At 39.5% G+C, this 27,923-nt stretch overlaps 1 protein-coding gene across 3 annotated transcripts in view; it reads right to left on the bottom strand.

Annotated features, from left to right (window-relative positions):
- Ppp2r3a (protein phosphatase 2 regulatory subunit B''alpha) overlaps positions 1 to 27,923 on the bottom strand; it is a 205,946-nt gene that overhangs the window by 97,899 nt on the left and 80,124 nt on the right. For all 3 annotated transcript variants that reach the window (XM_045136758.1, XM_045136759.1, XM_004664345.2), the window contains exons 5-6: positions 13,326 to 13,592; positions 3,095 to 3,198 (exon numbers count right to left, since the gene is read on the bottom strand). In XM_045136758.1, coding sequence (XP_044992693.1) covers positions 3,095 to 3,198; positions 13,326 to 13,592 — 371 coding nt within the window. The remainder of the gene's footprint in view (positions 1 to 3,094; positions 3,199 to 13,325; positions 13,593 to 27,923) is intronic.

Here is a 27,923-nt window from a genome sequence, read left to right as displayed (position 1 = left end):
TGTTATTTTACCTTTAATTACTAGTGCTTCTCCCCCCTATTTCTAGCTCCCAAGGAATTAATTATTTACCATTACCACTGCTTACCCACACATTTTCTTTTTCTTTTTTTGTTTTTTTGAGGTAGGTTCTTACTCTAGCTCAGGCTGACCTGGAATTCACTCTGTAGTGTCAGGGTAGCCTCGAACTCATGGTGATCTTTCTACCTCTGCTTCCTGAGTGCTGAGATTAAAGGTGTGCGCCACCATGCCCGGCTTCCCGCACATTTTCTTAAGGGACATTTCTTATATTTTTATCAGAGTGCTATAGAAAAGGCGGGTCAGTAACTTTTGACTGTCATCCAGGTGGTACCTGGGAAATGATTCTTCTGGTTTCCTTTTATTCCATGCATTTAGATAGGCCAGAATTACTACCCCAGGAACAAAAAGACTCAGCTCCACCTGGGTAAAACATGAGCTATTTATGATTTTTAGCATGGGTGTAGTTTGAAAAAGTACAATAGGTAGTAGCGTCTTATACACCCTGACCACTTTAGTCATAAGGTAATGAAGAATTTGATGAATTTGACTTGCTGCTACATTTTAAAAACCAGGAATGCATTTATGAATCACCTACCTTGTTTTCAAGCCTTATATAACTAAAGGTCTTTAAGGCAGTATTAAAAGATTAGGATTTCTACTTGAAAGTTGAAATTTGCTATTATATATTGTTTTAAATAATATGTGAAAACCACTTCCAAACAGTTTACTAAGAGAAAAGATACGCAGGTTAGAAACAGTGCCAAAAACATGTATAAAGAATGCTCCCAAGCTGGATGCAGAGGCACGCCTTGAACCCCAGCACTCGGGGGCAGAGGTGGGAGGATCACCGTGAGTTTGAGGCTACCCTGAGACTAGAGTAAATTCCAGGTTAGCCTGGGCTACAGTGAGACCCTATCTTGAAAAACCAAAACAACAACAGCAACAAAATGGAATGCTTCCATTCTCTACCTGCCTCTTTCTGAAATAAATATAAAAAAAACTTAAAAAGGGCTGGAGAGATGGCTTAGTGGTTAAGGCACTTGCCTGCAAAGCCAAAGGACCCAAGTTCAACTACCCAGGGCCCATGTAAGCCAGATGCACAAGGTGGCGCATGTGCCTGGAGTTTGTTTGCAGTGGCTGGATGCCCTGGTATGCCCATTCTCTCTCTTTATCTGCCCCTCTCTCTGGGCTAAGGGAGAAGGCTCAGCGGGTAAGAGCACCTGCTGCACAAGCATATGGAGCGAGTCTGATCCCCAGCATCCAAGTGAAAAGCCACGCAAGCCTGACGAGGAGTGGGGCAGAGACAAGAGACTCGACTCACTAGAGTTTGCTCTTTAGCCAATCTGACCAAAAAAGAGCAGCTCCAGATTCAGGGAGACTCTTGTTCCCAGGAAATGAACGGGAAGAGTGATAGAAGAGGACACTCGATACCCTCCTCTGTCTCTTCTACGTGTGTATATGAGGTGCGGACATCTGCACATGCACGTATGGTCAACACACACATCCCCGAAAGACAGCTGATCATTTAGAAGAGAAGATAAGCTTGATATTCTCCTAAAACATGTAAGTGTATGAAGAAACAACATCTAAAGAAGGGGTTAAAAAAAGCAAAGTTTGGGTTTGAATTTTAGAAAACTTATCAGGCTATTAAAATTTAAGAATATCTTGGCTAGCTGGGCGTGGTGGCGTACACCTTTAATCCCAGCATTTGGGAGGCAGAGGTAGGAGGATCACCATGAGTTCGAGGCCACCCTGAGACTCCATAGTGAATTCCAGGTCAGCCTGGGCTAGAGTAAGACCCTACCTCAAAAAACCAAAAAAAAAAAAAAAAAAAAAAAAAAAAAAAGAATATCTTGGCTAAATATACAAATTAGTCCTTTGTTCCTTAACTGGAGCTCTCAAAAGTAATGACCAAAATCTATTAGAATTAAGTGGCTACCTAGGTATGCTGGTGTACACCCTTAATTCCAGCACTCAGAGGCTGAATTAGAAAGATTCCTATGAATTTGAGTGCAGCCTGGGGCTACAGAATGAATTTCAGGTCAGCCTGGGCTAGAGTGAGACCCTACCTCAAAAATAACAGGAAGAAAAGAATTCAGCAGCTGATTTATTTATTTACATGGCATATGTGCATGTGTGTATACATGTATGGGTGTGAAGGTTAAAGGTTGATATTATTTTCCTTGATTGCACTCCACTTTTTTTCTTTCTTGCTTTCTTGAACTCTCGATGATCCTCCTACCTCTACCTCCCAAGTGCTGGGATTAAAGGCGGCGCCACCACGCCTGGCTTGCTTTCTTTTTTAACTAAGTCAGGGTGTCTCACTTAAAACCAGAGATCACTGATTCAGCTAGTCTAGCTAGCCAGTTTGCACTGGGAATCTCCTGTGTCTGCCTCTTAGACTCTGAGATTACAGGCAGGCTGCCACACCAGCCTGGCATGTACGTGGTACTGGGTATCTACACTCTGGTCCTCATACTTGGACGGCAAGTGCTTTGTCCACTGAGCCAATTCCCCAGTCCTCTAGAACTCAGTGATTTTGCCACATCAACTAGATACTCTGTTGAATCATATGAGAGTAGAATTGTGTCTTTCATGTGACACACATGGTTTGTGTCCCTTAATGAGTAATTTTTATTTACCTTTTTCACTATTAGATCAAATCCCAAGTCACCAGTTTAACAAGTAAAATTAAAAAATGATCAAAGCTGGGCATGGTGGCGCATGTCTTTATTCCCAGCACTCGGGAGGCAGAAGTAGGAGGACTGCTATGAGTTTGAGGCCAGCCTGAGACTAATTCCAGGTCAGCCTGGGCTAGCAAGACCATACCCTGAAAAACCAAACCAAGGGGGGAATAAAAACAGAAATCATCAAATAGAGACTTAAAAGGCATTTCTGCTTTACTGTTTAAAGACATAAAAGACAAAGGCTGTGGCAAAAACCTTGTGGGTATAAATGGTTGAGTTATTGAAATCTCATTATTGAACTGAATGATAAAAGAAAAATAATAAAGTAAATGACATCTTTACAGCCCACAACTCACTGGTAGTCCCACAGTGACTGCTCACATACTTACTTTCTCCACATGGGAATGAATGCCTGTGCTGTCACGAATCCAGTCTTCTCTCCCCCTGCAGCCCTGAACATGGGGGCTTTCCAATAGAGAGGACAGCCACAGACCTGTAAATAGAAATAACAGAGTAAACCAAGAAATAGTGAAGAGGTGACATGGTCAAAGTCTTTGGGGCTGTTACCCTTTTGGGTTCTTTGTTTTTTGGTGTTTCGAGGTAGGGTCTCACTCAAGCTAGGCTGACCTGAAATTCACTATGTAGTCTCAGGATGGCCTCAAACTCATGGCGATCCTCCTACCTCTGCCTCCCGAGTGCTGACTTGGGCTTTTGCCCTTAATGTCACAGTGTGTAAGAAGGCTACTGATGGAACACCACTGGGGCACAGGCAAATATATCACCTGGAATAGAGCCAGAGGGCAGAGGGCAATAAAACAGAGGACTATGTGCTTGGGAAAAAAAAAGTGGAAAGTCACTTATCTGTTTTTTTCCAAATTCATTTGTAGTGAATTTGTTCACTCTTTACAGTAACCAACCAGCCTCCTGTCCTATTGTTCTTACATCATATGTTTTCTACATTCTGGAAAGAAATTATTAAATAGCTTGGTTATATATATATCCTTCATTTCTTTCTTTTTAAAATTTGATTTATTATTATTTGTAAGCAGAGAGGAGAGAGATGAGACAAAGAGAAAGAGAAAGAGGGGAGGGAATATAAGAGTATGGGCACACCAGGGCTTCTTGCCACTGAAAATGAACTATAGATGCATGCCCCACCTTGAGTATCTGGCTTTATGTATATACTGGGGATTTGAACTTGGGCCATGAAGCTTTTAAGCAAGTGCCTTAACCACTAAGCCATCTCTCTAGCCTCTGTCTTTCATTTCTTTAATAGAAAGTGCAGCCATAGTAGCAGAGGCCAGTAAGCTAGAAAGGAGATATAAAGGGAATAGAAAGGGAGCGAGGGGGGACTTAATAGGATGGTATTTTTTATATGTAAGTAGAAAACAGATTAATGGGGGTGTAAAGCCCTAAGTGAGGTCAGGAGAAGAGACTGAGTAAAGAAAAGGTAGAGGGAGGACAAATCAAAATCTAAGAGGACATAAATAAGTCATATGGAAATCTACTTTTTTCGACAATGGTGTACCCAGTAGCTATAGACTGTTACTAGAAAATTTTCAGTGCCGGGGATGGGGTACCTTCCAGTGAGTTGTCAGCCAGAGAGGTCATTGATGCCCCCCAAAACATTACAGGTCATTGCCAAGGCTCTTAGTTTCCCACCAGGAATAGGTGTTAAGACCCTTTTGCTGAAGACTCCATATACGTGGGCTGCGAGGTCACTGAGAAATCCTGATGGAGCCGAGCTGAAAACCTCTTCCATGTAGACCAGCTGACAGAAAGCTTGAAAGAGCTATGTTGCATGCAATTCAATGGGAGAGAGAGAAAAATCAACAGTGGGCACTGCAAGCCTTAAACTTGGTCAGCCAGGCCAAATTAGCCATAAGGTGCAATAGTGGCATGTCTGTTATGGGGGAAACCAACTGCTCTCTAATTGGAGTGGAGGCCTGCTCCATAGGAGGGAATACATCCCTGATACTGAAAACCTGTAACAGGGGTATTCATGAACCCTAGAGGTATATAACATCTACTGGCGTCTGGCTAAATGTATGTACTATGCTCACCAAACTGCCTGGTAAGTACTTCTCTTAATGTTCATACCCATATATTAATGCTACTCTCATTGTTTAGTTAGAGAAGCTTCTCTTTGCAGATGGTGGTAACCTTGGGATGACTCAGAAGGCACCATGGTGCTGAAAAGTGACAGAGGAGTGCTCAGCATTGAAACATAACTATCACACCTTCCAAGGTTCAGGGTCCATTGTGGAAGAGGTTTTGGAAAGAATTTAAGAGCCAAAGGAAGGGTAGGGCTCCTTACAACGCACTCCTCCAGACAGAAATGGCCTGGATAGCCATTTCCTTGCAGTGCCTGATACTACCTACACAAGACCATCATAATAAGAGGAAAAGATGATGACATCAAAATAAAAGAGAGACTAATTGAGAGGGGTAAGGGGTATGATGCAGAGTGGAGTTGCAAAGGGGAAAGTGGGGTGGGGGGAGGAAGGGAATTATCGTGAGTTATTGTCTATAATTATGGAAGTTGTCATTAAAGCCATGTGTGGTGACACACGCCTTTAACCCAGCACTTGGGATGCAGAGGTAGGAGGATTGAGTTTGAGGCCACCCTGAGACTCCATAGTGAATTCTAGGTTAGCTTGGGATACAGTGAGATCCTACCTCAAAAAAACCAAAGAAAAAAAAATTTCAAAAATGAAACATGAAAAAATAAAATAGAAATGCTATAGGCAAACCAATACATAGTTACTTGGAAATATTTCCAAGGTAATGAATTGTAAAATAAAGATGAGAGACCAAGGGATTAAAAAAAAATGCATCCACCTCTATGACTGGGTCACTTGGTGGTAAAACACTCTACATCTCTCTCCTTTGCCTATTATGTTATTAAATCCTAGGTTCAAAAAAAAAAAAATAAAACTCTAGGCTGTTCAAGTAAACAGCTGATGAGTCTATTTAAGCGGCTATAACTCAAGTAAAGGATGAAAGGTAAGAATGAAAATGTTATAATTTATTTATTACAAGCTACCATAAGTTACTACATAGTTTGAAAATCTTATGAAAAATGATAATGCATAGAACTTCAATACCCTAAAAAGGTAGTTTTCTCTTCCTTAGTAAAAGATTATTCTTTTTTAAAAAATTATTCCTTCACTCTTTTAAATTAATTTTTATTTTTTGAGGTAGATTCTCACTCTAGTTCAGGCTGAACTGGAACTCACTGTGTAGTCCCAAGCTGGTCTCAAACTCACAGCAATCCTCCTCCTTTTGCCTCCTGAGTACTGGGATTAAAGGTGTATGCCACCATACCTTGCTTATCCTTTCACTTTTACAAGAAAGAGTATTTACTAAATGTTCTGCTTGTCCCCTATAAGGAATATTATTTGCTTTTTTTTTATAGTATTTAAATAGTAGAGAAAGACTTCAAGTTGTCCTAATATACAATGAAAACATATTCCTTCACCTAGAACTCTTCACAAAAAGAATCCCATCTTGTTAGGAGATAAAGATACTTTCCTTGTTCATATTAAATATGACCTGGTGAGCCACCATTGTTCTACAGAGGGAGGATTCTCCTTTAGAGAGAGAGGGCACGTGTATCTACCTTAGCCACCCTGGTGTGATGACTGCACAGAGGATTTTCACTGGAGACTGAAAAGTACCTAGTCTGACATCAGATATCCTGGGAGACTCCTGGGCTGCTCCTAGTTCATGCCAGAGATGAAGACATGGAAAGAAAGATTCAAGCTGCAGGAGACTACTGCTGCTGGGGCCACTGAAGCTTGTTCAAGAAGACTAGTTCTAGTAGGCACACGCGTGGCTAACTTGAACGGTCTCTCCTCACTGACTGAGCATGCAACTTCAGGAGGCATGTACGTGGAACAGTGATGAAGAATGAGGACGCATGCCCAGCCAGCCAATTCTGACTCAACCCTGACAATAAATGGGGTGACAGATTCTTCTAACCCAGAATTTAGTATTGCTTAATTCTAGCAACTGAATGCTTCTACTACGATCAAGAGTGAGAAAAAAGTATTGTCTGTCAACCATGTGATTAAGCTTATTGCCTGAATTGTGATTGCCAAGGTACAAAGCTTACAATTAAGATACTCTGGGAATGTAAACTGCCAAATCCACCTTCCTCAATCCCAATTCCTTTTTTCATGAACAATGGGTTACTAAGGAAATGCTCCTTGTAGCCTTGGTGGTAAACTAATGACTAGGAAAGATGAAAGAATCTTACATTATTATGAAGATGGAGGAGCCACAAATACAAAGTATAGAGAGATTGGTACTGGTTTGCCAAAAGGCTTAAAACTCTCACTAACTAGAGTCACGCATAAATTTTTCAGAATTAGAAGGGTCAGGAATTTTCTAGCTCCTTAGGAATATCACCAGCCAAGTCACCAGTCTCAGTTAAAAAAGGTTTCTAGTATCTGTATGCTTATGTCCTTTTGTAGGTAAACTTGTACTATAAAATAACTTTAATTCCCGTTAAGATCCCTTATCCGGATATTCTATAAAAGCACCTATTAAGTTGGCTCCTACATAGCATGTTACCAAGACATTAACACATTAGTATATTACAAATAAAGGTCAAACGCTAAGAGATAAAATAACCACAAAAAATGACTTGAAGTATACTAGAAAAGGTTAGCTTCTTCTTACAGTGGGGGCCCCCCAAGTGCCTAAGTATTAGGCAGAATGAGGTTATCAGACTCTTGGAGGGCTGGAGAGATGGCTTAGCACTTAAGGCACTTGCCTGCAAAACCAAAGGATCCAGATTCAATTCCCCAAGACCCATGTAAGCCAGAAGCACAAGGTAGCTCATGCATGTGGAGTTCTTTTGTAGCAGCTAGAGGCCCTGGTGAACCCATTCTCTCTCTGTCCTTCTCTCTCTCAAATAAATAAATAAAAATAAAATATTTTAAAAAAGACTCTTGGAGATAATGCCAAAGGTGGGGGGGGGGAGAAAGGCAATGGTGGTAAGGGTTGAATATATTATACTTTGTTTTAAAGAAACACTGGCTTGCTGAATCTACTTAAAAATCAAAGAATTCAGGAGATTAATAAGAACCTAGACAGTAAATGATATAAAACTGATGATAACAGAACAGAGCTTTTATTGTTTGGATTTTTTTTTTCAAGGTAGAGTCTCACTCTAGCTCAGGCCAACCTGGAATTCACTATGCAGTCTCAAGGTGGCCTGAAACTCACTGTGATCCTCCTACCTCTGTCTCCGGAGTGCTGGTATTAAAGGTGTGTGCCACCATGCCTGGCAGTGTGAGTTATTTTAATAAAATTTTTGTGTGAAAATTTGGTGAACCAATGTACTTACTGGGGCTATTTACAAGAGTATGGCTGACTCAAGGGCAAAAGCCCAAAACAACATTGGTAATGAGTCCCAAAAGCTACATTCCTGGAGCTCCCTGCCCAACTTGAAGGCAGCTCCGTCTGCTACAGAGTCTTCTTTTCTCAACAACTGTTCACTCAAGAGCTTTCATTAACACAGGCAAAAGCATATCACTTAATGACTTAAACACATACCACCACCAACAAAATAAAACAAAAAAGAAAATTTGACTGACACGTATAATTTCATCTAAGAATTCCCTAGCAACATAAAGAATTGAAAACAAGGTTGTCCTGATATACCTAAGCATGGGATTACCCAATATTTATAATATTCTTTTAATATTTTTTTTCTTTTTTGGTTTTGTAAGGTAGGATCTCATTCTAGCCCAGGCTAACTTGGAGTTCACTACGTAGTCTAAGGGTAGCATTGAACCCAGGGTGGTCCTTCTACCTTTGCTTCCCAAGTGCTGGGATTAGTGTACCACCATACCCAGCTTATATTCTTTTAAAGTACTTCACTTGGTTCTCATATGATCCCTGTGCGATGAGAGTGGGTATTTTTATTTTCATCCCATTTTGCAGAAGAATAAATTCAAGTATACAGAGTCTGCTATGCTGGCCACAAGGCACAATGAGTCAGGACAGTGCTCCGCCGGAAGAGGCCTTCACAAAGTTCAGTTAATGAGCTTTATTCCTTTGTTTTGGCTTTTCATACATGCCCACTCTGATGAGCGCTTTTCTTTCTGCTGCTCAGTTTCTGTTCTTACACTGTCTTCATCCTGCTGGGTTCATTTTCTACTTGTTTTTTCTCCATCATCATTTAAAGTTGTAGAAAAACTATAAACTGCACATTAAGAATTGAACCAGACATGGACATTAAGTTCTCCAGGGCTGCGTGAGGTCTAAGTAGAATGAGCTAAACTGTCCCAACAGATGCCGATTTCATAAACACAGCTTCTCTGTACTTAACAAACAGACCACAATCTTTAGAGCTATACTTAAGCACCACTAAGAGTAGGCCACAAACTGATGATGGCCTACCCAATAGCTTTATAAGCTTCAAGAGTCCTCAAATCCACTGCTCTGATGATTTCTTCCTTGCTTGTTCCTTAAAAGATGACCCTCTTTCCCTTTCCCATTCCAATCTGTTGTACGATGATGGGTAGTTAAGTGCTGTAGGCAGTTCAGTCCTCATGGCAAAAAGGATACATAGTAAAGAATGGTTGCGAATAAGCCCAACTTTCTAAATGCTAACAGACCATGATAGCCAAGTAAAAGCTGGGCTAAATGAAAATTGGGTAGTTGGAAGACAAAAATCAATTAAAAAATTTTTTATTCATTTTTATTTATTTATTTGAGAGAGAGAAAGAGGCATATAGAGAGAGATCAGGAATGGGCGCACCAGGGCTTCCAACCACTGCAAACGAACTCCAGAAGTGTGCAACCCCTAGTGCATCTGGCTAACGTGGGTCCTGGGGAATCAAGCCTCGAACCAGGGTCCTTAGGCTTCACAGGCAAGCGCTTAACCACTAAGCCACCTCTCCAGGCCCCAAAATCAATTTTTAAAATAAGTGATTTATATTAATAAAGAAACAAAATTATAATAAGCTGTACTAGCAGTCAAAAGCAAAACAACACAAGACCCGGCCCGGTCTCAAAAACAAAAAACAAGACAGACAAATGAACAAAAACCCTAAAAAAATACAAACCAACATAATACTAGATCCCCCATATTTTTTTTTGAGGTGGGGTCTCACTCTAACCCAGGCTCATCTATTCACTATGCAGTCTCAGCGTGTCCTTGAACTCACGGCGATCCTCCTACCTCTGCCTCCCAAGTGCTGGGATTAAAGGCATGCGCCACCACTATGCTTGGCTTAATACCAGCTTTTGAGACAGGGTCTTACTATGTAGTTTAGACTGGATTTGAATTAAGACCCTTCTGCCTCAATGTCTTGAATGGTATGATGACAGGTATGTACCATGTCTGGCTCAAGGTTACTTTTGAGGTCCTAATACACACATCCTCATTTTTTTTTTTTTTTTTTTTTTTTTGGTTTTTCGAGGTAGGGTCTCACTCTGGTCCAGGCTGACCTGGAATTAACTCTGTCATCTCAGGGTGGCCTTGAACTCATGGCAATCCTCCTACCTCTGCCTCCCAAGTGCTGGGATTAAAGGCGTGCGCCACCACGCCCGGCACACATCCTCATTTTTATCAGTGATGTTAGTTCACCTTTCTTTCTTTCTTTCTTTTTTTTTTTTGAGGCAGGGTCTCAGCCCAGACTGACCTGGAATTTACTCTGTAGCCTCACACTGGCCCCAAACTCACAGTGATTCTTCTACCCCAGCCTCCCAATGCTGGGTTAAAGGTGTGTGCTACCATGCCTGGGTCTGATTTTAATTTTTTTTTAATTTAAAAAAAGGTTTTTAAAGTTCATTTTATTTTGAGAGAGAGAGAGACAGAGAAAGAGGGAGGGAGGGAAAGAGGCAGGTAGACAGAAAGAGAGAGAATGGGCACACCAGGGCCTTCAGCTGCTATGGACAAACTTCAGATTCATGTGCCACTGTTGTGCATCTGGTGTACATGGCTCCTGGGGAACCTTTGGCTTCAAAGGCAAACACCTTAGATGCTAAGCCATCTCTCCAGCCCCTATTTTAATTTTTTTTTTTAATGGTATAAACAGTTTATTTTACTATCTAAGCTGACAATTAAGGTCTAAAAGCAATGACTATAAAGGTTAGGCCTTCAATAATGGAATTTACGGTTATCATTAAGTACAATTCAGACAAGTTAAGCAGTCATACATATGCAATATGGCAACTATGTCACATGATTATTGGGCAGAGCCAGTAATTGTTAACTAAATACCTGTTACTTGGCAAAAGAAAATTGTTTTCCATTTTGTTTTTAACTTCTCCAAGTTGTCAGTTTCAACAGAGGCTATTTTCCCTGAAGGCGCATATGCATGGATCCTCACTGTGCAGAACTGTGAAGTCTATCCTTGGTCTCCCTCCACCCGGCAATGCCTCTCTGCCCTAATGACACTCTTTCCTACACCTCCCTTGGATATCATGGAATCATTAGGTTGACTTTTCTCACTAAATCTATGGAGCACTGGCAAACCACTGAGCCTTGGAACAGGGCAGGGTACTAAATAGGTTAGGGTTGGGGTTGGGGAAAACCAGTAGAATGTGGAGGCCTAGGGTGAACAGGCTCCTTTGTCAGGGGGTAGGTACATGTACAGGAAGAAGGTCACTACAGCGGCTCTTTATCTAAGACAGGACAGGCTGCAGGACCACGAGAGTGAGGCACTCAGCACCTGATAGGCTATCTAGACACAGGAATCTCAGCTCCACACTACGGAACTGCTGTGCCTTACTATGAACATTCCTCCTTATCTGCCTCAAGTATTTGGTGAAACCCATTTCTTTCACAAATTGTTTCCAAGCCATTGGGCATATACGCAGCTAATACCTGATAGATCAAAAATTCCAAGATAGCCGGGCCTTTAATCCCAGCACTTGGGCTCATGCAGCAAACAGTGCTAGGCAGGTTTGGAAACGATCTCTGGGGACTGACTTGAGGCCCTGAAATGCTAAGAAAAGAAGTTTGGATTTTATTTTTAGGTAGGGTTTCAATTTAGTCCAGGCTGACCTAGAAGTCACTATGTAGTCTTAGGGTGGCCTCGAACTCACGGTAACCCTCCTACCGCTTCCTCCCAAGTGTTGGGATTTTATTTTGAATAATTTTCAAACTTAAAAAAAAAATTGTTCCTGGGATGAAGTGGCACTTCCTGTGCAAGCATGAGGGCCTGAAGGGGCTTAGACTGACCAAGTTGAAATTTCTAGATCCCAAATAAAATGGTTAGGTGTGGTCATGCAGTCCTATAACCCCAGTCCTGCAGGGAGCAGAGACCCAAGAATCATTAGGGAGTGTGGGCTCTGGAATCAATAAAGAGAGACCCTGGCTCAAAATAAGACAAGGCTGAAAAGCAATGGAGTGGAATTCCAGACATTGCAGTCCAGCTATCTCATGAGAATGACCCCTGTATGGCAAGCATATGGGGTGCCACAAGGGTACATCCATATGGATACACCACTCATACAACCCACCACCCCTCACACACAAATATACACACATACACACACAGCAAAAAAAAAAAAAAAAAAAAAAAAAATTCCTAAAAGCAGGGGAACTCTCCCAAGGGGAAGTATACATGGGGTATCGGCACTCCCCGTTGACCTCCTACTTGCTTCATGTGGCCCACAGTTCACTAAACCCCTCTGCCACTTGAAGCACGGCCTGAAATCTGTGCCATATATAGTCTGAGGTATGACATGACTTTTAAACAAACATGTAGGATAAACAAAAACCCAAACAAAACAAATTCTTGCTACAGAGGTAAGAATCCCTTAATACTGCTGCACCTAGGAGTGGCAGGGCTGGCAAGAATCTGATGTGAGTGTAGAATCTAGTTACAGCAATCCTGATATTAAGGAGACAAATCTTAAATTAAAAGCACTTGATATACTATAAAGTACCAAAGACTTACTTCATTTTGTCACATTTACTTATTTCTGGGTAAAACTACAATGTTGAGATTGTCTAATGGCTCTTTCTTTGTCTGGCTTCAAGGTAAATCATGATCAGTTGGTGAGAAAAAAAAAAAAAAAAGAGATTCCTATATTCAACTGAAGAACACATTTCTTACAAATAAGTTATTTAACATGGGATAGGATATATGGCAAGTTAGGGAGTTTTTAGTCACTGAAAGTATTCAAGAACAGAATGTAATAATAAGTTGGTGATCTCTTAGAAAGGATACTTATAATAAATGGGAAGTTGGACTAGAATGCTACAGAGGTAGTTTATGAATTAGGACCACTGTTGAGTTGCACAAGGATAAAGCAATGTTTTTCAACATGGATAAAAACTCCACTCTAACTGGGTGTGGTGGTGCGCACCTTTAATCTCAGCACTTGAGAGGCAGAGGTAGGAGGATCACCATGAGTTCAAGGCCACCCTGAGATTCCATAGTGAGTTCCTGGTCAGCCTGGGCTATAGTGAAACCCCACCTTGAAAAAAAAAACCACAACACCCCCCCCAAAAAAAAACCCAACCAACCTACCAAACAAACAAAAAATCCCATTCTATGCTTAAAGAACAGAACCAAAAAGCAATAAAGAGAAGGAATGTTGGGAATGCTAGGGAAAGAGGATCATTCATTCAGTAATTAATTATATTACCTTTGTAATCTTCCCCATTTCATAAATATCTGCCTTCTGATCTTCGAGATCCATGAAAGCAGTTTCAATCCTGCTTAGGGTCTGTTCGTGGTTACTGCAGGTATCTGGCAGTCCTTGGGGAAAGTAGAACCGTGGAATGTTTACAGATAATGGTACATTCACCACATTATTGACATGAGGAACAGGAGAGTCAGGTTGTGGACTACTTGGGAGGGTGGCTGGTGGTGGAAGTGGTGTTGCAGGCTTCTTTTCTGGTTTGTTTTGAATCTGGAAGAAAAATGTGATTTTAAGACACAGAACTTCTAAACAGTATATATTTCTCAAGAATCCTCAACAGTAATTAGAAGTTGCATATAAATATAGGAAACCTCAATTAAAAACAGGAGAGATTAAGGGTTCCACTTTAGAGGGTAAGTAAGCATGTTCTAGGAAACGCTTTCCAGATCACATAAATCAACACATTGTTTTCCTATTAGTACTTGTTTATATAGGTTTATGTTACAAAACTCCTGCAGTACCATTTTCTATCTATCAGTGGGCAGGCATTTCAGGGTAATCAAAGAGCAGCTGCAGCTGATACACTGCAGATCTTGAAGGTGTGTTCTTAGCCCAGCCTGTTAGTAAAACTAGACTATTAAATTCTGCTTGAAAACTATCTTTGGTCACTGTGTCAAGTGTTGCCTCTCATTCACTTGGCAAACATAGCAAGTTATTTTGAAATATATGCCCTAAAAATGTAGTTGTGGCAAGAGCTACTTTTAATATCTTTTCTAGTTTAATTTTGCCAAGATACAATCTCTAATTATCCCTCTGTGCCAAGAAAAGCTTTGTTATAAAAATTGAAACAGCTGGGCTGGAGAGATGGCTTAGTGGTTAAGCGCTTGCCTGTGAAGCCTAAGGACCCCGGTTCAAGGCTCGGTTCCCCAGGTCCCACGTTAGCCAGATGCACAAGGGGGCGCACACATCTGGAGTTCGTTTGCAGAGGCTGGAAGCCCTGGCGCGCCCATTCTCTCTCTCTTCCTCTATCTGTCTTTCTCTCTGTGTCTGTCGCTCTCAAATAAATAAATAAAAAAATTAAAAAAAAATTGAAACAGCTGGGCGTGGTGGCGCACGCTTTAATCCCAGCATTGAGGGGGCAGAGGTAGGAGGACTGCTGTGAGTTCAAGGCCACCCTGAGACTGCATAGTGAATTCCAGGTCAGCCTGGGCTAGAGTGAGACTCTACTTCAAAAAACCAAATCAAACCAAACCAAACCATGAAACATTTTAGAAATATTCTGGCTGGTTCACTTAGGGCAGGCCATTTTTTCCAAGACACATTTGGCTCACTTTTGGTATACTCTACTAGGCAAGGATCATGGTCATTAATTTCATCATATCAAAGCAATCTTTGTAGTTAATAAATAATTTATACTTTATGGGCTGGAGAGATGGCTTAGCGGTTAAGCGCTTGCCTGTGAAGCCTAAGGACCCCGGTTCGAGGCTCGGTTCCCCAGGTCCCACGTTAGCCAGATGCACAAGGGGGCGCATGCGTCTGGAGTTCGTTTGCAGAGGCTGGAAGCCCTGGCGCGCCCATTCTCTCTCTCTCCCTCTATCTGTCTTTCTCTCTGTCTGTCGCTCTCAAATAAATAAATAAAAAATTTAAAAAAAAATCTGGTCTATGACCAATTTTTAAATAATTTATACTTTATATCTTTCCTTATTTTAGACAGTGTAAAAGATTATAATTATTCATGCCCGAGATAATATGAAAAAGGTACACTATCACTCAGGGAGGAATTTTAAAAAAATATATATTTTATTGGGCTGGACGGATGTCTTAGTGGTTACAGCATTTGCCTGCAAAGCCAAAGGACTCAGGTTCAAGTCCCCAGGATCCACATTAGCCAGATGCACAAGGGGGCACACATGTCTGGAGTTTGCAGTGGCTGGAGGCTCTGGCATGCCCACTCCCTCTCCCTCTTACTCTGTCAAATAAATAAATAAATAAAAATTAAAAATAAAAAAATATTTTGTTTATTTATTTGAGAAAGAGAAAAAATGGCACACCAGTGCCTTTAGCCACTATAAATGATCTCCAGATACAAGCACCCCTTGTACATCTGCCTTATGTGGGTCCTGGAGAACTGAACCAGGATCCTTTGGCTTTGTAGGCAGACGCCTTAACCGCTAAGCCACCTCTCCAGCCCCAGGGAGGAATTTTTTAAAACATGCAGACAGACACACATGAGGCCCAGATTTGCCACAAATTCACTATGTAGCTGAGGGTGACCTTGAACTTGTGATCTTTCTGCCTCCACTTCCTAAGTGCTGGGATTACAGGAGTATATATTACTGTTCCCAGCATTTTTAGGAATTTGTTTGTTTATTTCACCACTGAAGACTAAACTTAGTTCTGAAGTAAAAAGGATTCCATGAAGATTTCTGGAGTTCTAAATTATCAGGAGTCATGAGCATGGTAGTGTACTAGATGCTACCTAAAAAATGGCTATTGACTAGCTAGCTTTGTCTATTTTTTGTCTGTCTTTTTTTGTAGTGCTAAAGATAGAACCCAGGGCTTATTCATGCTACACAGTTGTTCTATCACTAAGCTGTATTCCAGCCCTGTTGATTTTAAATTTTCTGACAGCACAAAGTATTATTAATGTTCTTCCCTCTTTAAGTTATCTTGCTATTCCTAAAGTTTCAACAATGATTTCATATAAAGCAACTGTCAATGAAGTAATAGCACAGAAGGAAATTAGGCCAATGAAACATGAAAAACCTAACAGTAAACAGTAATGACTTACTGGTCTGTGAACTCATGAAGTTACAAATCATTTTAAAATTTAAATAATCAATAGAAATCATAACCTTATTCTCTGAAAGTATAGAATGCAACACAGATAAAACGTTCCCAATGGTGGTGACCACAGATCTACCTTCCTGAAAGACAGTGAGTGAATAATAAAGCCACATGGTGGCGGTTTTCAGAAGACTTAAACTACATATAATTTGGCATAGTGACTATGCCACAGTTCTTTAGATTCAATAATAAACAATCACTTCAGTTTGTAAAGCAATTTAAAGTTTATAAGCCTCTCTTGACTTAGCATAGTGATATCAAGTCTAAGTAAACATTTCTCTTTGCCTTACTGCAAAGTCTACAAATATTACATCGTCCTATGAGTCAACACATCTTTCCCTATAAGCTTTACTTAGTTTAGTGTCATTTCTATTCCATTCATTTATGCAGAAAGAGGTTTGTGAAACTATAAGCATAGAACCATTAAAATCTTTGTTTTATCAAAATGTTTTCCATAATATGAATGCAGGACAGTTAAGGATAATTTCCGAGCAGTTATGGCCATGGAATTAAGATGAGTGGTGCCAGTGGGGGTGAGCACAACTGGTGAAGAGGGTTTGGACAAGACCTTCCATGGTAACTACGCTGTGGCCTTGACAGCAGTACATGTAGATGCCACTCAGACAAAAACTGGCTATTTGTCAAAGCTTTCATATGAATGGGCAAATGTTTGATTACATACAATTCTCTGCTTTTGTGTGTTTGTGTGTACTTAACACATAGCAATGTGCTAATAGGCAGGTATTAATTTGTTGGTTAATTCTATATTTAATTAAAAGGTAAAATTTTAAAGGAAAATAATGCAGAAAGAATGCATTAAAAAACTTTCAGCTCTATTAATTGACTTTCAATTGTGCTTAACAGGAGACACATATTTAAATATTAAAACAGTATAATAAAGTTGTGGACAAACATGACAGAAGAAAAATATAATTCTGCCTGATTTGCTGGCAAGTTTGACACCTGTTTTCTTTGACTAAATCTCTCTCAGCCCAATAGAGGAGCAGCATTAAAAAAAAAAGTTGGAAAAAGTATATGAATACCCTAATTCAGTTTCTCCCCAGAAATATACCATTATTTGGTCATTTCAAAAAGTATTCCTTTATTGTCATTGTAGCATTTCCAGTATTTGACTTTTCTGCCATGCAAAAAGAAAAACAACTACATGGATCTTCCAAATCACTTGAAGTAATGCTGGGTTAGATTAACTATGAAACTATGGTTTCTTGCTGAGATGTGGATGCACAGCACTTGCAGAGTCCTTCATTTGTACTGCACTCCATGGAAGGCAACTTGTATGGCTAAGACACACATTGGCCTAGTTATAAGCAAGGAAACAAGACTGCAATATATCATTGCAGGCAGAAATCATTCGGCCTCACAGCTTCTTGAGGAAAGATACTTGTTCATAATTTAGGAGAAACCGTTATCCTTTAATTGTATCTTTATGTTATATTACAGATGTATACAATTGTCTACATATAAAAAAATTGCTTTTAGCTGGGAGTGGTGGCATACGCCTTTAATCTCTGCACTCGAAAGGCAGAGATAGGAGAATCACCGTGAGTTCAAGGCCATCCCGAGACTACATAGTGAATTCCAGGTCAGCCTGAGCTGAGAGTAAGACTCTACCTCAAAAACCTCCTCCAAAAATTGCTTTAAAAATATTACTGTGATCCATATTCTTTAACAAACATTCATTACAGATGTATATTAAGAAAGTGTATTGATTCAAAGTGCAAATAAGGATTTTTACCACAGGAATTCTAGTTTCTCTAGTATTTTTATGTTTAAATTGTTAAAATATTTTAAAAGTTGTATTTATTGTCTATAAAACAAGATTCTTTCTCTACAGAAAAATGTGAGTACTGTACTCCAGGTCCACAGCTCTATTTTTAAACCTGTTGGAATCCCGCTACAAATAGCTTTCTGCAAATAGCTGAATAGAGGACACAGATTAATTCCTTAATCTAATACCAAGAGACAAGTGAGCTACAAAATTATTTGAGTGTTAGTTAACTGGGAAGTTTTATTAGTAATAAAAATATTTGAAAAAAACACCCATTTCAAACCTGTGTCTGCTGAAATGACTTTAGCCGCTTCTTAAACCGTGAAGGGAGAACAAAATCACAGCCCCTTGCTAGGAACGCTAATTCTCCCCTTAAATCCGGGTCCCTTCGTAAAGATGTTTCTTTGATCATCATCTTTGAAAAGTGAATGTTTACTTCACAACTGTTCAGCACACTTCCGAAGATAGTCAGATTTACAAGCCGTCAATCTTGTCAGGTAGAAAGGTAACTTTTTTTCTTCTTATTTCCCAAGAAAATGAAATTTAAGCATTATGTTCTCTCAGCCTTCAGGGACTATAATCCATGCTTGTTCTGACATGCAGCTGGTTCCCAAATTCAGCTTGTGACTCCCAATACCTGCTCATAATTTTCAAGTTGGAAACAGCCAGCAAAGGCTCTATTGCTCCTTGTAGGTAGTGCTATGTGAAACTGACCTGTACATGTTAAGAATGCAGAGCCTTCTGGGAAAGGAAGCACCCACTACTCCTAGTACCAAAGTTAGAAACATTACAGCTGGATCTAAAAATAGCTACCTCTCAGATAATGCAAACTTCTGAAACTCAGTATGTGAGATGTTGATTCCATAAAACTGTTTGTCCTCAAACTAGGAAAAAATACAACAATTTATAGTATGTTTCTATCTTTTGCTGCTTATTATTTTCTGGGGGGAAAAAGAATAAGATGACCTTCAAATGTGAAAGTACTGTTTCAAAAATAAGTTTTTATTTCTTATTTGAAGGGCAGCAAATATCCTAAACTTTCTTGATCTCCTTAGCCAAAATATGGAGAAAATAAAAAACTTTCATTCCCAAATGGTTAATATACAAAGATGTTTGTTGTTCTAAGATTTTAAAAAATAACTTGTTTACTTATTTTTTTTTAATTTTTTTGTCTATTTTTTATTTATTTATTTGAGAGCGACAGACACAGAGAGAAAGACAGATAGAGGGAGAGAGAGAGAATGGGCGCGCCAGGGCTTCCAGCCACTGCAAACGAACTCCAGACATGTGTGCCCCCTTGTGCATTTGGCTAACATGGGACCTGGGGAACTGAGCCTTGAACCGGGGTCCTTAGGCTTCACAGGCAAGCGCTTAACCACTAAGCCATCTCTCCAGCCCTGTTTACTTATTTTGACAGAGAAAGGCAGATAGAAAGAATGAGCATGCCAGAGCCTCCACCCACTGCAAACAAACTCCAGACAAATGTGCTACCTTGTGCATCTGGCTTCACCTGGGTACTGGGGAATTGAACCTGGGTCCTTGGGCTTTGCAGGCAAGCATCTTAACTGCTAAACCATCTCTCCAGCCCCAATGTTTTTTAAAGGCTGGCCTCCAACTTACTAAGTATTTGAGGATAGTCTTGAACTCCTGGCCCACCTGCCTCTATCTTCGAAGTGCTGGGATTACAGGGTGCACTGTTATGGTATAAAAATCTTTTAAAAGCAGATTATCTTAGTCACTAAGCATACTTTTTTGGAAGTGACAATCAATATACTTTGAGAATTAATTGTCCAAAGTGTTAAGAGAGGACAAGCTAGATGTGGTGGCGCATACCTTTAATTCCAGCACTCGGGAGGCAGAGGTAGGACTGCCGTGAATTTGAGGCCACCCTGAGACTAACTGCAGGTCAGCCTTAGCGAGAGAAAAACCAAAACCAAACCAAACAAAAAACCCCAAAAGAAAGAAAGGACAACAATGAATACTGTAAGAAAGAAATAGTAGATGTATACGCATAAATGAAGTTTGTTTAAAATAAACACAACAGATGATCAAATAATAATCAAGATGCCCTAAATGTATGAGACTTTTTCATTTGAGGGCTTTAAATAAATCAGCTCAGATTTGAAAAATATTCTATCATTTTATTGTGAATATTGGTTGAATTTTTTATTTGCAAGTGAATTTTCAAATTTATTTTTATTTTATTTTATTTTTTGGTTTTTCGAGGTAGGGTCTCACTCTGGCCCAGACTGACCTGGAATTCACTATGGACTCTCAGGGTGGCCTTCAACTCACGGCGATCCTCCTACCTCTGCCTCCCGAGTGCTGGGATTAAAGGCGTGCGCCACCACACCCGGCCGAATTTTCACATTGAATACTTAGTTTTAATATTTATTTTAAAAAATATTTTTACTTATTTTAATCAGAGAGAGAATGGGCACACCATGGCCTCCAGCCACTGCAAATGAACTCCAGATGTATGTGCCACTTTGTGTATCTGGCTTTATGTAGGTACTGGGTAATCAAAACTGAGTTGTTAGGCTTTGCCAACAAGTACCTTAACTGCTAAGCCATCTCTCCTACCCATCAATATTTATTGATTTATTTATTTTTGTTTTTTTAAGGTAGGGTCTCACTCTAGCCCAGGGTGACCTGGAATTCACTCTGTAGTCTCAGGGTGGCCTCGAACTCACGGCAATCCTCCTACCTCTGCCTCCTGAGTGCTGGGATTAAAGGCATGTGCCACCATGCCTGGCTAATATTTATTTTTAATAAACCTCACAATTCAAGATCTATTTTTCTCTTTCTACAAAATATAAAACATCATAAAGGACAAAACCAAAAATTAACTTACACTTTTCTTTTATTGTCTAACTTAACAGGCATTAAATTCTTTGGCTTTCTGTTTTTCCTTCTACAACTTAGCTTTTTTTTTTTTTTTTTCTCACTGACTTAAAGACACTTTGTAATTCTTTAGACTGTGTACATGGGATTTTTATGTCTATACCTGTGGTTAATTCTTTTTTAGGCCTTAGACTTTTTAGTTCATAAAAAAATCATACCAGAAAATGGTTAATATGTACTGTAGTTTAAAGAACATTACAACTGAGCCAAGCATGGTGGCATATGCTTTTAATCACAGCACTCAGGAGGCTGAGGCCTAGGAGGACCACTGTGAGTTCAAGGCCAGTCTGGGTTCGAGTAAGATCCTGCTTCAAAACAAAAACAAGAATAGGACATCATAACTGAAGACCACCAATTTTCTCTTTCATTGGCTTGTATGTTAACTTTGTAAGCTGCACAGCCTTCCTATACTCTTTCCTAGAACAGTCTTTTCTCATTAATCTCAAAACACAAAATTTGTTATGAGTGCAATTAGTTCTTTAGATTTATGATTTAATTGTTATTTAAGTCATATCTTAAGTTGAATTTCCTCTTCTTTCCAACACCATCCTGTTGGATTTAGTGGGTGTATTTTTATCCCCTTTTTGAGAATGTTCCCTTTCCTCATGTTATACACATTCTTATTATAGCTTTCAAAATCCATCTTAATGAATGAATGTTTTCCCTGATTATTTAGCTTTCCTTCTTCTAACTCTTAAATTTATATATGCACCATAAATGAAACACTGTATAATGCCCCATTTTAAAAATGTCCCAATCATTCTTTGGATTAGCTAAGGCATTCCTTTCCTCTGTATAACAGCAACTGACGGCTACAATACTCTGATGCATGACCAATAGTTCACCTGCTACTGTGTTCTCATATTTCTAATTTCAGTAGTTAAGTTGCATGCCTGCTAAGTGTCAGTTGTGCCTGCCCCCAGTTTGTTTATGCTGGTTGCCAGTAATAACTTATATAAATGAATTAAATAAATGCAGAAAAGAAACTATATTTTTAACCTATGTTTTATAAATATTAGTGGAAAGCAACAACTAAATTTTTTTGTTGTAAAATTTGGCATGGCTAGGATATAAGAGAAAAATAATTAAAATCTAGATAGTGTCTGCATTCAAACTGCTTTACTATTGATTTCAGCTTTTTTCTGAAGAAACTAAAACTGGAAATTAGTCACTATATGTATTGTGAGCATGATTTATTAAAGATATTGTAGAACTTCAATTATAAAACTTATTCTCAAATAAAATATTTTAGTTCTATATCAACCTACATCTGAATAAATTCATGCTTTAAGTTAAACACTTAAGACCCACATTTCCTATGCATAATGGGAGTTTATGATTTTTTTAATCAGATTTAATCATCTTCAGAAAAAAGAACTAATGTTTGCAAACTTTTATAAACTGCTATTTTTCAGTAGTGTCTAACCTTTTTTTTTTTTTTCCCCTTTTTCTTTGAGGCAGGGTCTTACTCTAGCTCAGGCTGACCTGGAATTCATTATGTAGTTTCAGGGTGGCTTTGAATTCACGGCCATCCTCCTACCTCTGCCTCCTGAGTGCCGGGATTAAAGGCGTGCACCACCACGCCTGACATGTTTAACCTTTTGAAGGTAAGTTCATTTTAAGTCACTCACTCACTGACATTCTCATAATTACTTATGTGCCAGACACCATACTGAGTGTGTGGATGGAGATGATGCAGGAGTGGTCTCTTTCTTTCCCAAATGCACTTTCCAAGTAAAGGACTCACTTTCTGCAGGTCTCTGAAGTTTCAATGTCAGAACCATGAAGAGCCCCACACAGTGGTTAAAGCCCCTCAAAGGAAAGAGTCAGCTCTGCTGTTAACACTTCTTAAGACATTTCTGCATGTCTTTTGATGAGGAAATAAACTGTAGGTTTTGATTTAGGAAAATGTTTTCCAAGAAAATTCAGTGTACAAGTCAAGACTTCTTAAGGACTTACGATCTGGTCTGTGCTACAAGATGCTGACAGCCTGAGGTTAGCTTATTTGCTGTTTACTTCCTTACTTGTGTTTGCATGGAATTGCAGAATCCGAGTTTTTAGGAGTACACAACTACTGAACATATCATCTAGTGAAATGGCTTTTATAGGGATCTCTTCTTTACTGGAAAAGATCAGTTATAAGTTAGTTGTACTTTAAGTGAAAATATATTCTATGATGGGTTTATTCTCATTCATAAACGTATCATGTCTGAAGATACAGGTGGTCCCATGTGGATTGTTTCTCACTCTGGGTCTCTAGGACAACAATCCTAAGCAAGTTTCATATATCTTTGTAGTTTCAAGTTTTTCTTTATAATCAGCATCATCCTTTTAGAAGAAATAAAAATAATAGAAGTACTTTTCCAAAGAGACCCAAAAAAGTACTACTAATACAGCCAGGCTTGAACCCTTGAAAGTAGGGTTTTCCTATTATGATCTTCAGAATTGTATAAAATTAGAAAATTGTATAAATTTATAAGCTGATCACAAGCTTAATTATACTATAACTTGCAGTCACCATACTTTATAAAAACAGAGAGTCAGATACAGACCTTTGAATCATCTTGCCATCTTACCAACAAAAATAATGGTTCTTGACTAGACCTGGGGTGTATCTCCTCCTCATACACGTACTTTGGGAGATCACAGCTGAGGTGCTGATCTCGGGAGGAGCTTTGTCATATTCAGGCATAAACTATCAGCTCTTGTATTCACAACATAATGCCCATTATTACTAGTATGTTCTTGCCCATCAATCCCAGCCTTCTGTTTCAACATCTGTGAATTTAACTCTCATAGTTACAAAGAATCATATTTTCTCTTCTGCCTTCCCCCACCCCCACATATATTTAACATGTCAAGAAAATGGAAATCCTCCATGCCCTTTGACTTTACATATGTATAGACCAGAATTTAAGGGTGGGGAAGGAGGCCAGACAGTGCGGGCTATCTATAGTCAGCTACCCTATCCCCTAGCTTTGCTTCTCCTGGATGACCCCCCCCCCCACCCCAAGAAAAATGAAGTCATGCATGTTACAGAGATCTAGTAAACTTTTTTTTTTTTTTTTTTTTTTTTTGGTGGTGGTGGGTCGAGGTAGGGGCTTGCTCTAGCCCATGTTGACCTGCCTGGAATTCACTATATACCTCCAACCTTTGGCCTCCCAAGTGCTGGGATTAAAGGCATACACCACTATGCCCAGCCCAACTGCCTCTAAATGACAGGCTTTTCTTTTCTTCTTTATTTTTTAAAATTATTTAGAGAAAGAGAGAAGAGAGGTGGTGGGGGGAAGGAGGGAGGAAGGGAAGGAATGGGTACACCAGGGTCTCCAGCCATTGCAAATAAACTCCAGATGCCTGCTCTACCATGTGCTTACGTGGGTTCTGTGGAATTGAATCTGAGTCCTTAGGCTTTGAAGGCAAGCACCTTAATTGCTAAGCCATCTCTCCAGTTCCAATAGGAGATTCTTCTTGAAGAGTAATACAGCATTAACAACATAGAGTGGAAAATGGAATGTAAAGGGACATAACAGACCCAGTTAAACATCCTCCTGGGCAGCCCTTGCCTTTAGGCACACATAATGGAGGCCGCCACCCAAGATGATCTTCCTGACAGATAAAGGAGAAGTTCCAGAAATCACCACTGGCCTTATTGTAAAATGCAGGTGTTTTCTGTTATCTAAGGAATAGGATGACCCTTTTTGCAATGTATCATGACCTTCCTGTTCCTGTTTCTAAATTCCTTTGTGACTACCTAGCATAGAATGTTTCTTGCATCAGCTCTGCCTACCTGACTATGTAATGAACACCTTGTGACTTTTTTGTAATGACCCTCTTGTTTAACAGCAACTTATGTAACTTTGTGGTTAACTTCCATTTTGTTTTTGCAATGAACATCTTGTGGTTTTCTCCAATAAAAGCTGACACTCCCGGCAGTTCTGGGCTGCAACCTGAGACTCTGACCTCTGGGGTGTAGCCCTGGTGCACCGGTTTCTTTCTTTTTTCTTTTCTTTCTTTCTTACCCAATAAAACTTTACCTCACATTCTGTGAGTTGATGTTCTTACTTAGGTAACACCAGACTCCATAATATCTTGGTGGCTCATCCTAGATCCCCATTTCAAGACCTACCTCCCCAACTCTGGGTCAACCAAACCAGGGAAGGACCCCTAATCTTGCCAGAGAACCAGATCTCCATCCGTCTGCATGTTCCTGGTTTTGGAGTTGGTAGCAAGCCACTGATGGGAAACTCTTGCCTAGGATTGCCGGCCCCCTACTTTATTGGGTAAGAAGCCTCCAGGCGTGCTTTTTCCACTCTTCTGTTTGTGTCTCCCCGCCCCTCCCCCCCCCCCCCCCCGGGTTTCTGCCCTTTTCTGGGTTCAAGAGGGAAGCTGGATGCATCATTAATTCCCCTAGACAGGGGATCGAGGGGCTGCCCTCAACCCTCTCTGGCTCCATTTGGAAAGTTTGAATGGAGGTCTGTTTCTGGTTGTTTCAGTTTGGCAGCCAAGGGCAGTGTCAGGAGAGCTGTCATTGCTAGCATGTTTGTGTTTGGTGTTGTGTTCATCTGTCTTGTCCTCATCTTTGAAGATATGGGTCAAAAAATTCTGTTGAAAAATCTCCTTTAAAACTGGTTAAAATGCACTTTAAGGGCTGGAGAGATGGCTTAGCAGTTAAGCACTTGCCTGTGAAGCCTAAGGACCCCGGTTCGAGGCTCTATTCCCCAGGACCCACATTAGCCATATGCACAAGGGGGAACATGCATCTGGAGTTAGTTTGCAGTGGCTGGAGGCCCTGGTGCACCCATTCTCTCTCTCTCCCTCCTTCTCTCTGTCTGTTGCTCTCAAATAACTAAATAAAAATAAAAAATTTTTTTTAAATGCACTTTAAAGATCTTTAAAAAAGACAAACAATAAAATAAATGAGGCCTATTATCCTAGGTACTTGGGAAGCTGAGATAGGAGGCTCTTCAATTCAAGGTTCCAATGTGATAGCCTGACTCCACATTTTAAAACCATGTGACTTTTAAAATTTCTTGATAAAAATAAGTACATAATTTTAATTTGAACTGTGCCTGATATTTCCTCTTTTGTTTGGGCTTTAAACAATTAAGGCATTGTTTAGAGACACCTTTTGATTTCTTTATTAATCCAAAGAGTCCAACAGCTCTGTCCTAAAGTTTTTGTTGGCATTTGATTTATTTCAATGTTTTTTGGTTTTTGTCTTTAAACATCAGATTTAACTAAAGCCTATGGCGAGCTAAAATTTTATGCAAAGCCATATTTTGTTACATGACATCATAAATATAATTACTGAGTTTATGTTCTAGGTCAACTTACATAGAGGATTAATAAAAACAATAAAATTCTCCCTAAGGTGGAGACTCATAATTTGCCAGGTATTTTAAAATATTGCAATGTCCTGTTACTTAAAAGGATGAGGCAACTGGCCTGAGTTTTAGGGCAGCCTGCCCCAAGATAGAAACAAAAACTTGCCTTAGTTACTCCTAATAAAAGCATTTCCAAATTTGTTAGAGGTATTGATACAGAGTATCCCCCAAATGGTTGTCATGTTTTGCCTGTATTCATAGGAAGTGTATTTCATGGAGTTTATTAGTAGGAGCTATCTCAAATCAATGGGTTATGTAAAATCTGAAGGCATTATACTAGTATTATAAAGCCTAGTTTTGTTGTCAGGCAGAGATTTTTTGGTGACCTAAATACTAAGGAAGGCTTTTTTTCCTACAAATTTCTAACAGTAAAATGGTTAACTCTTTGAAGCCAGACTACTTGCTTCTTTGTCAGTGGGTAATATGATTAATTAATTTGGTGTAGTTTCTCTTAATAGTCTTAAAAGAAAGATGGTTAATTATGGGTTGAGATGAGATGACTGAAGGAACTGCATTTTTCAATGTTGGACATAGAATGCTTGTTAAAAATGCCTTTTGGGTGGAACTTAGATCAGAATGTTAAAGTATGTGGACGGAGATGTGCATACATAGAGAGGATATAAGAGATCTAAAAATACTAAATTTTTCCTAAAATTAATTTCCTTTTAAAGGATCAGAAAGCTAATTTTCAGGCTAAACCTAAACACCATGCCTAAAGTTAAGTATTTTTCAACTGTTTACAAACTTTTAAGAATGCTCTAAAAGTTTTCTATAGGGACATAGATTTAATGTAAATTCAGCTTACATTAGACTCTGGTGATGTCCTATGCTAGGTGGGTCCCAAAGTCATAAGCACAGATATAATTCATATTCTTTGGATGTCTAACCAGACAAGACCCCGTATCACCTTATGTATTAAAAATGGGTAAAATAAATTTCTTAGGTAAAAACAAATGACCTCACAGTAAGAACTTTCCTTTGGTGTCTTCTTCGCAAAATCCTTTGATGTCACTCTACTACCTGGGCCTGCTTCTAAACCCTCAACACAGGTCTTCACACAGCTGAGCCGATTTCCCAGGCTCGCTGCGTTGTGTGCTTCAGTCACTGAGTTTCAGTTTTGTTGCCTGGATTATCCATCTGGCCTTTCTAACTAGAAGGTCATGTTTGATGCTATCATCTCAAGTCTCCATAACCACATTCAGGTGAAGCTGGTTAGTGACTTTACATGGTGTTGTGTAGAATAACAGGCTAAAAAAAGACTTATTTTGGCAGAACACATTACATATGCAATACCAAGTGTCTAGCACTAATACATAAATCAAAAGAAATGATTTAGAGCCAGATGTGGTAGCACAGCCTTTAATCCCAGCACTTGGAAGGCAGAAGTAGGAGGATCACCATGAGTTCAAGGCCACCCTGAGGCTACATAGTAAATTCCAGGTCTGTGTGGGCTAGAGTGAGATCTTACCTTGACCCCCCCAAAAAAAAAGATTTAGTTTTTTTTTTTAGGCAAATATTCAATAGTCGTCCTCCTGTATGACCAACCCACTTTTTTTAAAAAACTCATTTTTCTTAAACATTCCATAGAACTGACTCTTTGCAGAGAGAACTAATATACATCACCATTGTCTTCATATCCAAAAGGGAAAAGTCAAAGAAATATAAGAATATTGGGAA

Source organism: Jaculus jaculus, chromosome 17, assembly GCF_020740685.1.
Source record: "Jaculus jaculus isolate mJacJac1 chromosome 17, mJacJac1.mat.Y.cur, whole genome shotgun sequence".
NCBI lineage: Eukaryota > Metazoa > Chordata > Mammalia > Rodentia > Dipodidae > Jaculus > Jaculus jaculus.
Note: the sequence above shows the minus strand (reverse complement) of the source record. Positions and strands in the feature narration are given on the sequence as shown.